The following is a 17464-nucleotide window of genomic DNA, read 5'->3' as shown; positions in this document are numbered from 1 at the left end:
AAATAATGACAGCAACAACAACAACAACAACAATAAAAACTACATTATGAAAATCATTTCAAACCTGTTTGACTTTTATTGTAGACTGTTAGTTATGTGTCTGTTTTATATATATTGCAGAGAACATAAGATTAGTTCTAGGTTGATCCAGATAAGACGACCTATGATTATGTTCACATTGATACTTTGTAATGACGTGTATAAGAACGAACATGTGTATGCTGAAATGGAGGATAAAGTAAAGATTCCAAACATGTTTATCATTACTTATGTCTTCCAAGTTCCTCTGCTTGGTTTCGATTTTCTTTAAACAAATAATAACAAGGGAGACAGCTGAGGCACTTGCTTTGATTTCTCCATCATAAAAATTTCAATCTCATGTCTCAAATCAAAAAACCGTTTTAGTTCCTTTCCTCGGCTTAACCAGCGGACTTCACTGTGAAAGAGAACGTCTTCATATTCGCATTCTATTTCTGTAAAAAATTCCTTGAAAGTTCTGTGGTTCAACGCCTGTCATCTGATGAAGTTTACAGTGCTGACCATAATCTTCATCACATGGTCCAGATTCAACACCTTGCCACAGAGATTTTGTTGATGAATAATGCAATGAAGCCGCAGAGGCTCGGTTACATTAGACTCGACGACTTTTCTAATAACCCTTGATGCCAGTCCGCTGTGGCATCCAACCATACTTCTGGCACCATCGGTAGTCACCCCCACTAATTTCTCCCAAGGAAGAGCAAGACCCTCTATTACGGCTGAAACTTCTTTGAATAGGTCTTCGCCAGTGGTGTTCCCGTTTATGCCCCTCATGGCCGCTAACTCTTCTGTAAGTTCAAAATCGCTGTTTGTACCGCGAATAAATACCAAGAGTTGAGCGGTGTCGGATGAGTCGGTTGACTCCTCAGCAGCAATAGAAAACATTTCGGAACGTGCTGCTTTGTCCCTTAGTTTTGACTGGAGATGTTTCCCCATATCTTCCACTCGCCGTGCAATTGTCGTGCGAGAAAGGCTGACGGCTTCAAATGCATTCTTCTTTCCAGGACACAGTTCCTCCACCACTGCTAGCAAGCACTTTTTTACGCATTCACTGTCGGAAAATGGCTTCACTTTTCTGCTCAAAATGTGAGCAACTCGGTAGCTTGCAATTACCGCCGCCTCATTTTCTTGTCTTTTCTTGCTAAATATTCTCGTCAAGCCTCCAATTTCTTGACGAAACTTAGCAATCTTTTCTGTGCGGCTCGAACCAAGGATGCCATCATACTTGTTCTTGGTCTTTGTTTCATAGTGCCGTTTAATGTTGTGTTCCTTAAAAACAGCCACACTTTCTTTGCAAATCAAACACGTTGGCTTGCTATCATGTTGTATAAAAAAGTACAGATCTGTCCACTTTTCTTGTAAGTTTCTGCACTCAGACTCAACTCTTCTCCCATTTCACCGGCGCACAACTGTCACCCGCCACGACTAAAGGACATTTTAGTACTATGTCACAAACCTGCTGTTATTTTCTTTAAATGTTTTTTTTTAGCTAGGGAGTAGGAAGGGGATAGGAAGTTGGAAAGGGGGAGGTTGGAAGTGTCAACAGTCTGAGGCGGGCCGCGCCATACGGGGATGTTCGGCTGATCTGTGTTTAATTAAGTTTGGTGTTGATAGGTTGTTTTGTTGAAAGAACAATGGAAGGAGTGTAGTATTGTTTTGGATGTGTATGGTGTGACTGGTTTTTTTTTTCTTGACGGGAGAGGAGCGGACGGGTTTTTCTATTGCAAACAAGTCTTGAACGACTTGTGGTGTAGTCCTGAATTTGCTACTTATCTAAAGATTGGTTTTGTTTTTCTCTCCAGGTTTTTTTTGTGTTTTTATTTCACTTTTGGTTAATTGTTCTTCGTCTACTCGCCTTATCCGCCTGGGGTTCCTGACCAGCGCTGAGTTGAAAATAATTTCAAGACGATTCCTCGTCTGAAAGGCACTGTAGAGTGCAGGTGACATACTAGAGGCCCCGAAAGGTGTTGAGAGTCAATTTTGTGCAGTTTGACTTTTCTGTAAAAATGGATTCCTTGGTTATTGAACTAACAGGAAAATACACTGCTATGTTAAACTAAAAGTTAGAAATTGTCATAAAATACATTTTAATCGAGGTACCCCCAGGCGATCCGTCCTGATTTCCACAGGAAAATGACAAAATTCAAACGCTGTTTTGGTATTGTTTCCCTGTAAGAACCCCATTGTTTTATACCTTGCTAGAAAGCCCGGAGTCTGTATTTTCAATCTGTTTAACGACTGATTCAAATATTAACCAATCAAAAGACCACTAATCCCCTGTGGAATGCGGCGTCCCTCGTTCTCAAACACTGGTTTCCTCCAAAGACGAAAATCAAGAATGAAATCTTTCAAAAGATTGAGAGACGCCCCTACGTAGGGATATATACTTCTTCTTCCCTTTTTTTCGTTTTTATTTTTTTTTTTTGGGGGGGGGGGGTTTCATTATTATTACTAACATGCCGATTTCCTGTACTGTGGGCAGAAGCTTCGCGTGCCGGATATGGCCCGCGGGCCGTAGGTTGTGCATCCCTGACATAAAGTAAAAAAAAAGGAATATAACATTTTGAAGTACATGTATTTTGTTTAGGAGGCATGGTTTTAAGAACACCATAGGCAATGGTGCAGCAAAGAGTACTTTGACTTTCTATTATATTTTTGCTTTGTGTCATGTACTGATTTTAATTCGGATTTCCATCCGTATGTGTGCTTTTGCTGCGTCTCCTACCCCACTCTAAGCTGCATACTTAATATTTCCCACTTTAGCCACTACTGCCATTGACTTTCAGTGCCATGCTTTTACTTATCCAAATAAACCATTACTTAAGGACTGATTGCACTCACTCATTTGCTTTAACGGCCGTCAACTTATTTTAATTGTCGTTTACCTTGTTTATGTAAATATCGTTGGCACAAAGGCTAGACTTGTTCGCCTCCTGAAACATCTTCCCACCCTTTGAAAACACGTGTGGATGTGAAGATATGCGTGATTGCCTGCTTGTGAGGCTATCACTTTTATTATTTTAATATTACTAAAGATATTATATAGGTACACAATTCTTTTCCATCTCAGCTGACCCTGAGACGATATGTTGAGTGAGAACTGGAAATCATTATTCATTTTTACAAACGCGAGTGTGTGTACTGGACATAACTCCGTACACATTAGACAGGAAAGATCACTCGTGTTTCCACTTTGACTTCAGTAAACAGAGTTCATGCCCTTTGAATGTGTACTTGATTGGCAAGTCGGATAAGGAAAGTGCAGTAATCACGAGTTCAACAGTGACTGTCTGTTTGCTATGAACAGTAACAAAATATTACCATGTCGCACTAAATGCTGTTCACTTCGCTATAACAGGTTCATTCATCCTTCTTTGTATTGTCATTAGTAGTTTTTTCACAAGATTTTAGGATATTGTCTACAACATGCTTCACCTCTTTCTTGCTCACTGACTTGCCCTATTCCTTGTTTAATCAACCGACATATTTGCACCAGCTTCTAGATGCTGTAAGAAGGATAGTAATAAGAAAGCAGACTTGCAAACAAAACAAGAGAGAAAGTGAATAAATGCACTGGTAGCAAAGCAGTGAAAGATAGGATAATGGAGAGAGAGATGAGCTTGAGTAACAATATACTGTCCAGGCTTTGCTCAGGGTCGGGACGACTCATGTTCATCTTCTTCCGCGTGTTTCCACTTCGCTGGTCAACGAGGCCGACAGTGTGTCATCATCTTCATGCTCTACAGGCTGAGCGAACTTTTAAGCTCACTCATCAAATGAGAACGACGATTTAGTTCAAATTAAGACTTGTTAATCACTTCCGCTTGGAACGAAACTCTGCAGGTTTTAAACATTCGCCAATTAATAACGGCTTGTCATGCAATACAAATAATTTACGTTACTTTACAAGCTATACTATTATTTTTTTGGTGGTAAATTGATTTAGAAATTGTACCCCTTTATCAGGAAATGGTTGTACAGGGATGACAGCCCAGGGAAATGTGTGGTACACACCCAAGCCAGAATCAGGGACATTCATATACCCGGTACCTGCAATTAAAAAAGAAAGTATAACCCTAAACTATATTCAAGGAAAGATAATTTACTTCCTATATATTCATTAGTGTGATAATCCTCTAAGAATTGGCTTTTAAAGCTGCCTTTCTTTACATCTTAACAATAATAGGTGTAAGCATTACTAATTGTTTGTTTTACTCTTGGAACCTGAAAGCAAAATAAACCTATCTTTACTTAAATACTTTAGACATTTAAACAATTCAGTCCATATTATTATTTACCACCTTGACCAAATTAATACTAAACACTGAAATATTAGTAATATGTCTATTGATATGACCCGAACCGCGTAAGCATCTCAAAAGTTTACTCTTGTATTTATATTTCTAAACATTTGTATTATTTATGCTAATTAAAGAACAAAGCATAATGTCAGCTGATAAATCACTAAAATTCCTCGGTTGCCCTGTTGTTGGTTTTGATTTCGTTGTTGGCTTCAATGATGTCCTCGTTTCAGTTTTATCAGGAAGTTCTTTGCTCGTCTGGAGGTTGTCATCCATATCTGTCTCAGACGTGGTGTTCTCTAGTATTTCTCTCACTGTTACATATTCTCCATTTAAGTCACCAGAAGTTGTTGTGCTACCAATTGTGTAGATGTCTCCAGAGGCAGCCACATAGTGTATGGGATTACGGAAACTATATACACAAATATCTTATTACTAGTCTTTATATTTTCATGCCTACTATATCAATACTTTTGAAATATTCGTTAACGTTTATTGCCTCACTTACATATCCAGCAAATGGTAAAATCTACTGTTCTTGAAAGAAAAAAAATACTTACGATGACAGTAATGTAGCTTTTGTTGCAGGTAAACTTGCTCAGAAACTTAAAGTAAAACTCCATAAAACCATGCACACGTCTACATTTTATTTGTCATATACACTTTTATATATTTTGACCCATTGTCCGAAGTTTACCTCGCGGGATAATTTTTAAAATAATCAAATAATCCGTAATTTACCACATTGAAATATCCTGTAAATGTGTTGACATGTGACATGAATAGAGTTTGAATAAAGTCAACAGGGAGTTTGTGGTGACATAAACGATAAAATGGTTGTGAAACTCTTCGTGTAATATATTCTAATGTAAAATTTCATGTTTGTATCATGCCAAAAGAGTTATTACAAATATAAAACAAGTAATACTGAAAAAATTAGGGTGTAGACAATCAAACCTTTTCGTCGTTTAATTATGTAGAAAGTGAAAAAGGTTCCGATGATAGCAATAGCAACTACCGCAGCAAACACACTACCGACGATCCATCCTTTCATGTTTTCCGATGGTGGTTCTTTGTTTTCTGCAGCAAAATGCAGTAGAGGAACACAAAACATGAAAAAATCATTATTGCTCAGATTACAGTTTATTATAGTGTTGCAACATAATCAATTAAATGAACGAAGTGCACATACAAAATAAAAAATAAAAAACTCAAGCGTGTTTGAAAATCGTGCTTAGTTCTTTTTAATGACCGAAGTTTTGTTTATTAGTTATGGCATATAGCTTAAGCCATTCTTTTGATGACTAATAAAGAGGTAATGTCTCGGACTTGTTAAAAGTTTACTCTGTTCTATTGTAGTAACGCACGGGGAAAGCAATCTTTTACTAAGGTTCAATTCCATTTCATAGTTGTAGAACCTAGAGTGTAAGTAAAAGGCTCATTGCAGTGCACACAACAAATAATCTTAAACCTATAAAATTGTGTTGTAGTTGTTTCTGCTTTCTTTTACAGTGCATTATAGTCATTTTTATAAAAAATGTAAATCAACTGCAAAAGTCCCAATAACATGGAAGTAAAGCAACTTTATGTCAAATAATGATATTTTTTAATACTATTACTAACCTTTTATGAGCAGCTTGCATGAATCATTACTTTGTACATAATAGCCAGTACCATTGGTACAGATGCTGGAGACGTACTCGTCACATTTGCAGACGAAGCTTTTATTATTACTTGTGAAGTCTAGAATGTCGAGGACACTGTCAAAGCCCAGTGTGTTTCTCGTGTTTATATTTAAGCAAAAAGCAGCTGAATTATCAACGTTGCAGGTATTGAGTGTCAATACATTCACCCACGTACTTTCTGTCTTCACCGCTGTTGTCATCAACATACCACCTTGTTATGTCCCTGCACGGACCGCAGGTTAAGCTGACATTACTGTATTCAGCCACGTATAGCTGCCCATCGGGACACTGCTGGATAATGACATCTGAAAAGTGACCAATACTGACCCTCATCACTCCCCTCTGGACTAACTATAAATTTAATTGTTTTAGTTCACAAATAACGGTTTACTTCAATAAGTATGATAAACACATGAATGCCTAATGTAATCCACAAAATAAAAAAATGTAAAGAAAGTTAAAAATTATTAGCTTTTCTTTGATTTTTTTTTTCGACGAAAGAAAGTTCTATCCTCACAAATAAACGTAACACTGGCAATAGTGTGAGGACTGTACTGTTACCTGTATAACCTTTCCCAGCAAATATGGCAACGGTCCACAACATCAACAGTGTCAGCTCCATGTTTTTCAGTTGCGCTTTTAAATATCAATCAATTTTTTAAAGACACTTGAAAAAGCTCAGTGGAAAATGCACAAACATAAATGTTTATCGAACTTTTCTTAAAAGCAGACAGCTTTCATATGGTTTGTCACACAGCAAATGTTGGAACTATTTTCCAGCAGCACGCGCGTCTTGCGCCAAACATATTCACTTCCTTGTTCGAAAATTTCTCCAGCTTACGTCAGGGAAAGAGCGGGTAAAATTCATCCGCGATTAATATAGTGCAGATGTTCTTTGTTTGACTATAGATATAAAACGAAGTGCAATTCACACAGCGAGTCTACCATCACATTCAGATATTACTACGCAGGTACCCACGCATGCATACACACACGTGTTTACAAATACAAAAGTGACAAAGGACAAGTGAGTGCAACGTAGGATGATGACAGAGGGAGATGTGGACGGTTTCCTTTCTGTATCAGTGTATCCACAGCTACACAGCCGTGCAGAAAGTCAAACAAACAGGTCTCGATGACATAAAGGTGATTCAAAAGTAAATAGGATGAGCAGGAAAGGATTTATTTCTGGTAGAACTGATAGCGGGCAGGGGCTTAGATGCACATCATTGCAAAGAGAATAGTTGTAAGGGCTATAATTATTTACTTATGTAACATAGCAATGTGCGTGTAGTTGAAGGTTTCTCTGTATTACAAACAAATAGACACACACACACATGCCAGATAGACACAATCCTACAAACATAAGCCCTGTCACGGCTCGGGTGGGACTACAACACACTCGCACCAGACAAATACGCATTCTTTCAAATAAAACCACACAAAATGGTTGCCCGAAGCTGTCCAAATCATGTTGATAGGTTGTTGAGTGGCTCAGGACTTTACAAACTACATCACATATATGAATAACTTACAGCTCACCTCAACCACTCTGCTCTATTGGTGACACACATGTAAAGATAGCTACAATGCATCCAATGTTTACAATCCGGGGCAAAAAGTTCCAATTCTGTGTTTGAGATCAGCAAAATACAATTGTCAGTATACCGACTGATTAGCCTGAAGAATGTAAACTGCCATAATACTAATGTCAAATTCTGTGTGGCAAGTCCATCCAACACCCACAACAAAAGGACAGCTCCTATTGCTTTACCCATCAGTGCGCGTGGTATTCATGGACTGGGAAGAGAGTAGGAGTCGTACAAGGGAAATGGCATCTGAGAAATGAAAGTAAATGATAGCAATTCTCATGTCTGCTTCAGAATACCCATTCCATCAAAAGAAATTTTCAACAAATAATTATTATTAATTAGCTCTCATTTTGAAAGTTCTTTTATTACAACTATTAATCTTAAGGTTATATTTAAATTGATAGTTTATTGCGTTAGCTGATGATGTTTACAAGGAACAAAACAAAATGTGTAGACTGAAAAGAAAAAGGTAGTAGGATAACAGATATTCAAGTCCCTTGATAGTTATATTTTTTTCTGGAACCGCATGTACTTTTCTCAATTAGCTTTCATCTTTCGACGTTGACATTGGCTGTTATATATTTTTAAAATGTGTTGTGTCATCCTTTTACTTAGTTTTCTTATGGCATACATCATAATGTTAAAATAAGAAACACGAAAAATGTTTTCAAATAATTTTATTTGTACAAAAATCTACATTTAAGGTATTAAAGACAAAACATGAAACGAAACGTTTATTTGATTTTGTTGCTTTGCTACGTACAATAGTTATGCCTCATTTAATTTATAAACCTGAACCAACGATTGTAATAGTTCAAGTCTGAGTTCGTTTAAAACCATGCATATAAAAATTTAGAAATAACCACAATAAATGAAACTTTCATTTTATTGATATATTTTTTTAACATTTAAAATTTTTTTCCTTTCTCACGTTGTCTAAATTTTTGTCTCTTTTCACGCCTTCTTTCGTTTTTATCCCTTTTCATCTTTTTGTCACTCAGAAATTCCAACTATTGTGATAAATGCAGTACAAGACAGTGCAACATTATTAGGTCGTAATGGCTTATAAGGGTAAGATTTATAATTTCTTATGCACAAACAATATTCAATGCTTATACATGATTACTATAAACAAGTAAATATATACACATATCTCTCTCTTCTCTCTTGTTTCTAACCACGTCGAGAGGAGCATAGGGCCGAGGGACATATACACACATGCTCACACGATATTAGATACACTTTGTGCACTACAAAAGGTGATCATAGGTAAATACAATATTACAAGGACGGGTAAGTTGCGGTGAGGATTCGGGCATCTCGTCTCTGCGACCAAACTGCAAGAGTGAGATTGTTCATGCAAACAAATGATTAGAATTAGTAAAGATTTCACAGAAGCTTGTGACTATTTAGGTCTTGTAAGTTCCTCTGCTTCGTTCCAGTTATCTTAAAATAAACATTAAGAAGGGAAACAACACTGTTCCTGTTCTTTATGGGAAAGGATGTGAAAACAAAAAAATTAAAGAAAGGGAAGAGACTCTTAGTGAGAGACTAAAAAAACTGAGTAAAAATTAAAGAGCTGAGAGAACAAAAGAACTAGTTTCCGTGAAAGTATAGACGATGCACACACAAAACAAGAATAATGTCATTGCTGATATCTTATTTATGTTTATTATTTACCTAAATATTAATAATAATCGACCTCACTAAGAAAAGTACTGATGACTACATCAGGCTTGGTTATCTTTGAGATAAAAAGTAGGTTTAGCATAAGTTTTCAGTAGTGAAATTATATTCTATGGGACTAGAGGCGTTCCTCAACGGATGAAACTTTCAGACTAAAAGATGTTATGTGATTTGAAGATGGTGGTATGTAGCGGCTTGGTCTTCTTGTCCAGTACGATCCTCTTCAAAATGTAGTTCGTTGTACTCATCTTCAGAAAATGTCGGTACAGAATATTCCTGTTTCAATATGCAAATGGATTTATGTTACAACATTGTTTTTAATAATATTTAGTTGTTTAAAGTAACGAATTTTTAATGCAAGCTATTAATGTTCTCGAAATTGACAGTATCTGTTTGTAGTTATTTAGACTTATTTATCTTGACACTTATACTTGTAACTTTAAATTGGATGCAATAAAACAAATATTTTTGGTGACATTTTAAAAACGATATTAAAACCTTTATCGCAGAAATAAAATGCCTTACCCTTGTCTCAGGTTCCGTTTGACCAGATGGTGTTGCCCAGGGAACTACATGATACACTCCCAAACCAGAGTCTGTTGGCACCTCAGTGACATTCATGTAATCTGTGCCTGATTTTGAAAACGATTTTTGCAAGGATTTTTTCTAGACTAACTGAACTTACAAATGAATTATATTTGTTTGTACGCATATATAACTTACCCATCTAAATATAGGTGTCTGTCTTCATCTTTTGTGATTGAATGAATAAAATAACAGGACAATAAAACATTTACGAGATTTTATCTTTCTTCGTAATTAACCTGCATTTCAAACATGTTACCTGGCTTTATTTTTTCCCATTTATCAAATTATTTGTTTAACATATCTTTTTCTTGTTATTTCGTAAAGGACATTCAAAATCTTGTTTGATAAAGCAAACCATTTTGTACCTTGCCAATCGTGGATGCTCGCGTTATTTGTTATAGTTGGCTTTGTTGTTGGCTTAAATGCTTCCGTTGGTTCTGTTGTCCTCTGTGTATTATGAGTCTCTTGGTAAGTGTCAGGACTCTCTGCTCCACTGGTGTTGTTGTTGACCGTTCCACAGACCGTTGCATAGTCATCTACCACGTGACCTGAGCTGGTTGTGTTAGTGATGGTGTACATGTCGCCTAAAGGACCTGCTTGTCGTCTGATGGGCGTCTGTGTCTGTGTCTGTGTCTGTGTCTGTGTCTTTGGCTTACTGACGACAGCATATGGCTGAGGCATTGCAGGTCCTTTGTGAAAATCTTTGTGGGGGTCTGAGGAAATTCCCAAGAAGGCTCTCTCTCTGTCTAACATACCTGTAATTAAACATAGCATTAAAGCTCAGTCCGTTAATGTGTCATGATTTATTATTTTTATTGGTGTCTTATAATTTTATATCAACCGCTAAAATGATAAGTGAAACAATAAAATACATAATTATACACAAAACTAGATAACAAAATACAACGAATTCCACACAAATAATGCACTGCTTGACATTATAAAATAAAAACATTAAACTATATAAAGAACACAATCAGGCGCACAATTATATCATTAAGTACGTATATGACATATATATATATATCTGCATGAACACAAATACAAATACTATTACTATAAAATTAATAATAACCTCCTACTCTGTAACTGAGACACGTTTAATCTAGTCTATTCCTGTTAATAATAAGAGAAAGTACACTCGCCTGACATTGTCATGTACAAATAGAAATGTTGTGTTGAAGTAGAATGTTAAACTTAAGATGAGGTAGACCTGACTAATGGTCTTCTTGTAAATATAAACAGTTAAAGACTACGTTCAGGGTAGAAAAAAACGATCACGTGCTGCTTCTTATGGAATATTTACTATGAATTAATAGATTCCACAAAACAAATATCTTGCTAATATATATCTCTAGCAAATTCTTTAAAATGGTCTAGTTTTTGTGGAAAGGAAAAGAGCATCTATTACAATAAAGAATATCTGAGTATTGTTTAGAGTTGAGAATAAAGGATATGATAGAATAAATAAAGAAAATAGTCTCATTAGACGAAGTAAATATGTAAATAGCTGAATAGATTATTTCAACAAGAGCTTTACATGTCATCACTCTTCACGCTAAAAAGTTAAATACGGAAATTAATTCACAAGCTGGTGACAGGATTCAAGTGCAGAATGTAAGTCATTTTAACCTTTCCTCCGTTTGATGATGTACACAATCAAAACTGCAACAATGATGAGTACAAGAAGTACAGCTGCCACAACTCCACCAATTAACCCGGCATTAAGTCCAGCTGTGTCTGCCTGCTTGTTTCCTGTATAAGGGGAAAGTTCATCTAAAACTCAGTTTCTAAAGAAACAACAGGCAAACAATTAATATAAACAAAGTCGACATCAAATAGGAAATGTAATTTTCTGGAACCATTGCATAAATACTGTAAGTCGCTGCAAATCTACACACTAGATTGAGTATTTTGAATTTTGAAGTATACCCTTACAAAAATAAAAACATAAATTATCAGAAATTTATATTTACCTAAAGAAGAGAGGACGTAGACATGAGAAGCATTCTCTTGATGATAATATGTGTTGCTAGCTGTACATAATATCGCCAGACTTTCAAACTTTTGCGTGAAGTTGAAGGAGCATGTACTGGAGTCTATATGGTCAGTCTGATTAGAACACGTGACATTCCATTGAAAAACAGCGGAGGGATAAACATCAGTCGCTGTGCAGGTTAAACGTATCGTCTCTGACTCATCTCCTGTCTTCTTTTTATAGCTGGTGACTAGAACATCTGAGGGGCCATCTAGAAATATTAGTTATAATTAGGAATATTTAGTAAATAGGGTTTTCTAATAGAAGCAAAAATAAACATTATTATTCGATGCTAAAGTATTCTCTTTACTGCGAGTTTCTATGTAGATGTGTACGTGGGTCTGAGTGTGGGTGTTTATGTAAGAGAGAGAGGGGAGAGAGGAGAGTGGTGCTTTTTTTAAATACAATAAAATATTTGGAGAAAAATTCACTCACAAGCAACAGTCAGCGTGTAGGAAGTGTTTTCTTTAATGGAGCCGTCTGGACCCCATTTTACTTGACACGTGAATTGTTCTTGATCCTGCTGCCGGCTTATATTAGCGAGTAAAAGTTTTGCATCATTCCTTCCTTCCCACACTAGCAGTGCTGGTGGAGTTACATCTCTTGAAGCAGAGCATGTACAGTTTATACTTGATCCTTCAAAAACATACTTTGGACAACTGTGGGTAAGTTTTACCTGATATGGCTCACCTTAAAATGAAAAAAAAACAAACATTATTGTTCTACTAACATATTGCAACATGTCTTAAAGATATCGTGATTCTTACTGTGTGGTCCTGAATAAACCTTTATTATCCTACACTGGCGAGAGCTTTTTTCATCTTTCTTGCTCTAACCAAGCTCAACACAGAGCACACGCCCCACTCTCTCCCCATGCAAAAGTCTTCCCTCTAATTTCTGCCACCTATGGTCAAGGCACCCGCTTCATTTCAGTTTAGTGCACTACACAGGCCGGTCAACATCCAAGAACACACTGACAAATCTTTCTTTCTGCTGGTAGGGCAGATTAAGACAAGATGTATGTGGAATGAAATATCTGGCAACACCAGAAGGAGCGTTACTTAAGACTTTCCCACCTATCTAGTGACTAACTTTTATTTTGCATAAATTGTTGTGCGAGAGAAATGGGGTTTATTAAAAAAATATTTTTACCTATAGTTATTTCTTTCTGTAAGTAAAAGCCACCTGGCGACACTTTCATAGTGTATGTATACAACCCACTGATGAGAGGCATTTGTTTTGCGAAAGAACAAACCCCTTCAGTATAATTTCTCGAATTCTGTTCAGTGTAGGTCACTGGTTTGTTTTGAAATCCCCCAAATTCCTGAAACATATTTGATGATAGTGGTCACGTTCCAGCTCTTAGACCGATGAGAAACATATACTTAGTGCTGAACCAGAAATCTTAAAAGGATGACACATTTTGTGAGGAAAGAAAGCAAAAATGCTGTAAATCATGAAAGTTAAACTACATAAAACATATATTGTCATAGTTTAATGTTATGCTCATGGAGTAAAAAGCGGGTGGATGAAACAAATGCTGATACAAAGAAGCAATAGCCATGTTATTGAAAAAGAAACGAGAAAGAGAAGAAACGTTTGGACAAGACTATGACAAACAAAAGTTACAGTTATAGATTAAGAGCATAAGAAGTTTGCCTTATTGTTCCCACGCTCCTTCCATTTGCAATTATAGTTGTTGTCTGAAGAATACATCCCTGTCAGTATGCAGCTTCCGGTCACCATCCAGTTTGAAATACTGACACCGCAGCTTCCAGTTTTATAACTCGGGGCAGCTGAAACATAGTATGAAAATAATATGACAAAACTAAAAACAAAGTTTCTGTGTGTGTGCGTGAAAAACGTGGAGAAAAATACGATATGAAGGTAAATTACTTCCAATCTTTTAGCAAAAGAAGTTATCTTTAGTAGTATTTAAAGCATGTTTTGCATGAAGATAATTGATTAAAATATTTATGTTATGAATTGAATGTCTTAAATACTATCATATTCTAGCCCTTTCCTAGTGGTTTCTCTTTTCAATAAAAACACGACAATCTATTTAAAATGACTGATAGAACACCACGCTGTTTTCTTCTTTTCACTGCAGTTATATCCTCCGAAAACTATTACAGCTGTCAACCCGATTTTTTACTTCACTTTTTTTTCCTCCGAATATATCTGTCTGTCACTCACACTGGTAATATCTCTGTTAATGCTATTCGAGGTACCTCGCAAGTTCTTTGATACATTATTTTTGCCATTTGTAATGATATCTAACATCTTTGGAAGAAAAGGAAAATAAAAATCGAGATAAATATTCTCTGGGCGAACGTATTCTCACCAGCATTTCCCGAACTCTAAAAAAATAATCGTATTAAAGTTAGTGGCAGTTACTTAAAATATTGTGACACGAAAAGGGTTTATCTTAATTTACTCTCTCTCTCTCTCTCTCGCGTGCGAGAACACACACGCACACACAAACGCACACTTAAACTCGCACCACACTGCTTAATTTCTGAGATGAGCTTTTCAAAAGATATATTACTTATAATTACTGAATATTTATATACACTAAGATGGACTTTGACCGATTAATAAGTACAGACATTATGGTACATAATCTTGTAAACATCTGATTAAAATTACCAATTATTCTTAATTTGCACACTGTAGATTCAGATGAACTGCTGCAGTTTAGTATGCGAGCTGAATCCCGCTTGATCCCTTTTAAAGTAAGATTGGACGTGTACAAGTCATCGTCATCTACAAAATGCTGTTCTACTAAAAAGGCATCATCATCCAGATAAGAACAAGAACTGTGTTGACAAGGCCCGCGATACAGGACTTGTCCTTTGTCATTATAAACCGTCCACACTGGTCCCGAGCTGCTGTATAGACCGCACGTGAATGAATAAGTCCTGTCTTCAACAACATTCTTACGACCATCTTTGCAATCACTAATAGTCAACACTGCAAAACAAAAGAAAAACTTTCATAATTATAGCCGCAAAAGTAACAAAAGTTTTTTTAGAAATGTACAAACCTTTGACAGTAAACGAATTCAGAAAATATTGTTAAATTAGGTATGGTTATGATATCCTAGAAACATTTTATTTTAATCTTTAAAATGTCATAGCACATCTGGTTTTTTTTTGTGTTAGCGAAAACGTGCACTCTCATCTCTCCTAAAGCACGTTGACAGAAATAAATAGTTTTACACTTAACTAATTTTAATAATTTTTTTTAGTAATTTACTCGCTAAAATAATATAACAGACAGTTTACATTTCAATATAGAGTGTTTCTATGTCATACATCCTTGCTTTTCTCATATTGGTGTGCGTGTGTATATATATATGCACACTTTTACGTATTTCAAACATTATTTGCTGAAATAAAACTTTATTTATTAAATGCATATATAAAAAAGAAAGAAATGAGAAAAAAACCTTTATTTATCTAAAAACCTGCTAAGGATAGAAGAGCAAGTTATATTCTAATCGTACCTTTTAAAGCACACAAGTGATTTTTTAGTTTAATGTTTGGAAAAAGGCGCACGACATGAAATCGTCACTAAGTAGATAATGTAGTGGATTCTAACAAGCATTTTATCATTGCCCTAACGGGTTACCTTTTAAAGTACAGACAATTAAAAGGTGTGTTCTAAAAAGCTAACTGTAAATCAAGGTGATCACAAACAATTCAAAGCTAAATGCCATAAAGGTTCCTTCATATACTTTGCCAGAGAAGCCCGCCTAGCCGAGTCAGTAGGATTTCTCCTCTCTTTTTTCTTATTCACGTAGATACTAGCTCATCTACCAAGATTTTCGATATAGATATGAAAATATTTACAGCTGTGTAGCAATATATACATGACACATATCTCTCTCTCTATATATCTATAAATATCACATAATAATAAATTGTAGGTCTTAACTACGAGCTATACATCTGCAACCCGTGCACATCCTAAATTGTAAAAAAAAAATAACACTACTGTATTTTATTTTATTTGTTTTTGCTATTAATCATGCTCTTACATATATGCGAAAACATCTATCTTTTGTTCTAATACTTTTTAGCTTAAAGGTTATCGTACTGTTTATTTTTTTTTAGCGAATTTACGGCATTTAACCAATCTTTTTGCGATTTATCACAGATTACAAGCATTTGATGTATTTAAAACTATTTCCCTGATGTACTCCTTCTTTCATAAAACTATTTCGATTTTAAAAACAGGCATTCTTCAGGCAGATCCAACGAGCAGCCAAAAGAAACTTACCTCAAAAGAAAATGACTTATACCAGATACTAAATAAAAATACAAAAATACAAGTATAAAATGAGTGCGCACATGAGCAAACGCCCACCATCCCGTTCTATAACATATTCTTTCTCCTGACACGCGCTCTCTAATGCACAGTGTATTACCTTCCCTACACACACAAACACAAACCGCCCGCAATCTCGATGTCAACGAAGTTTTTTCTTTGTTACACAGACTAACCCACACTCATGCACGCTTACAGACACATGCATTCTCTGAGATAATTTTTCTTTTATTTTTTACACCCACCCATATTTCGAACGCGCGCGCGCACACACACTCAGATGCGAGCGCAAGTGCATTCTTCTTCCCACATCTTCTAATCGTTTAAATGAAAGCACGAGAAACACGATAGACAAACTTCCTGCTTCATTGACAACACACAATAGGAAAGATCTACTGCGCATAAAGGCAGTAAGTATAATTACTTTCGCTCAACCACACTGACAGGCACACAATAAGACACCTTCGATTCAAACAAGCAAAGTCTTTTGCCTAAAAAGGTGTGAAGAGAGAGAGAGAGCAAGAGGGCGACAAGTAAGGCACGCAGTTTTTCAATCGCCACAAGGAAGTCAAATACACAAATACACCAGTCCTGTCAGCTAACAATGTTACTACTTTTATCCTTGTAAACAATCTGGTAAACAAAGCTGACAGACGAACCCTGTGCAATGCGGCAAAACTGCTTGATGACTAGAGCAACAAACACTATTAGCAGCTGCTTTAGCTGAGGGAAGGTTAGCCAGTCACCGATTTAAGTCACACAATTAAAAATACTTTTTACTCAATGTGTACTGTATAATGTCTAACGAATACGATGTACATCGTGATTAGTAACATGATCAATTAACTTCAAGAAAACTAAGCACAGCAATTTAAATACCTGAACAACTCTCTTGAACGAGAAGTGAAACAGCACATAGCATCCACAATATCCAGAGCGCCATGGCTTCTTTTATCTGCCGACAGGAGTAGAGATGTTGACTTGGTGCAGCTGGCATGTCAGCAAGTGCAGACAGGAAGTGTTTAGAGTAAAGTTTGATCCGTTACACATAGGAAATCTCGTCTGCCTCTCTCGTCAAAAGGTTCTGACAAAGTGAGTGAGTGAACAACAACATTTTACTTCCTTGTTCTGATCAAAAATAGTGCCGAGAGCGATAGAGTGGAGATAGTGTATTTATAATGTTTATTCCCCATTAACGCAGTT

The 17464-nt window shown here is 36.1% G+C and overlaps 1 protein-coding gene and 1 long non-coding RNA gene across 3 annotated transcripts; both read right to left on the bottom strand.

Annotated features, from left to right (window-relative positions):
• Positions 1 to 4731: 4731 nt before the first annotated feature.
• LOC112568768 lies at positions 4732 to 6810 on the bottom strand. The gene is made up of 3 exons (XR_003100176.1): positions 6587 to 6810; positions 5964 to 6330; positions 4732 to 5420 (listed from the first exon to the last, which is right to left on the bottom strand). It is a non-coding gene; the product is annotated as an uncharacterized LOC112568768 (long non-coding RNA).
• Positions 6811 to 8277: 1467 nt separating this feature from the next.
• Positions 8278 to 17440, bottom strand: LOC112568827. 2 transcript variants are annotated; one of them, XM_025246326.1, is made up of 10 exons: positions 17141 to 17440; positions 14579 to 14902; positions 13589 to 13725; positions 13082 to 13253; positions 12365 to 12619; positions 11868 to 12140; positions 11524 to 11646; positions 10257 to 10646; positions 9829 to 9935; positions 8278 to 9579 (listed from the first exon to the last, which is right to left on the bottom strand). In XM_025246326.1, exons 1-10 carry the CDS (start codon positions 17256 to 17258, stop codon positions 9466 to 9468), a joined length of 2013 nt encoding a protein of 670 aa, XP_025102111.1. In that variant the 5' UTR covers positions 17259 to 17440; the 3' UTR covers positions 8278 to 9465. The 2 variants fall into 2 exon arrangements, with proteins under 2 accessions (XP_025102111.1, XP_025102112.1); XM_025246327.1 differs by lacking the exon at positions 14579 to 14902 and having other exon boundaries at positions 17141 to 17379.
• Between the last annotated feature and the right edge of the window lie 24 nt (positions 17441 to 17464).

Source organism: Pomacea canaliculata, linkage group LG7 (assembly GCF_003073045.1).
Source record: "Pomacea canaliculata isolate SZHN2017 linkage group LG7, ASM307304v1, whole genome shotgun sequence".
In the NCBI taxonomy this organism is placed as follows: Eukaryota; Metazoa; Mollusca; class Gastropoda; order Architaenioglossa; family Ampullariidae; genus Pomacea; species Pomacea canaliculata.
This window is presented reverse-complemented; position numbering and strand designations above follow the sequence as displayed.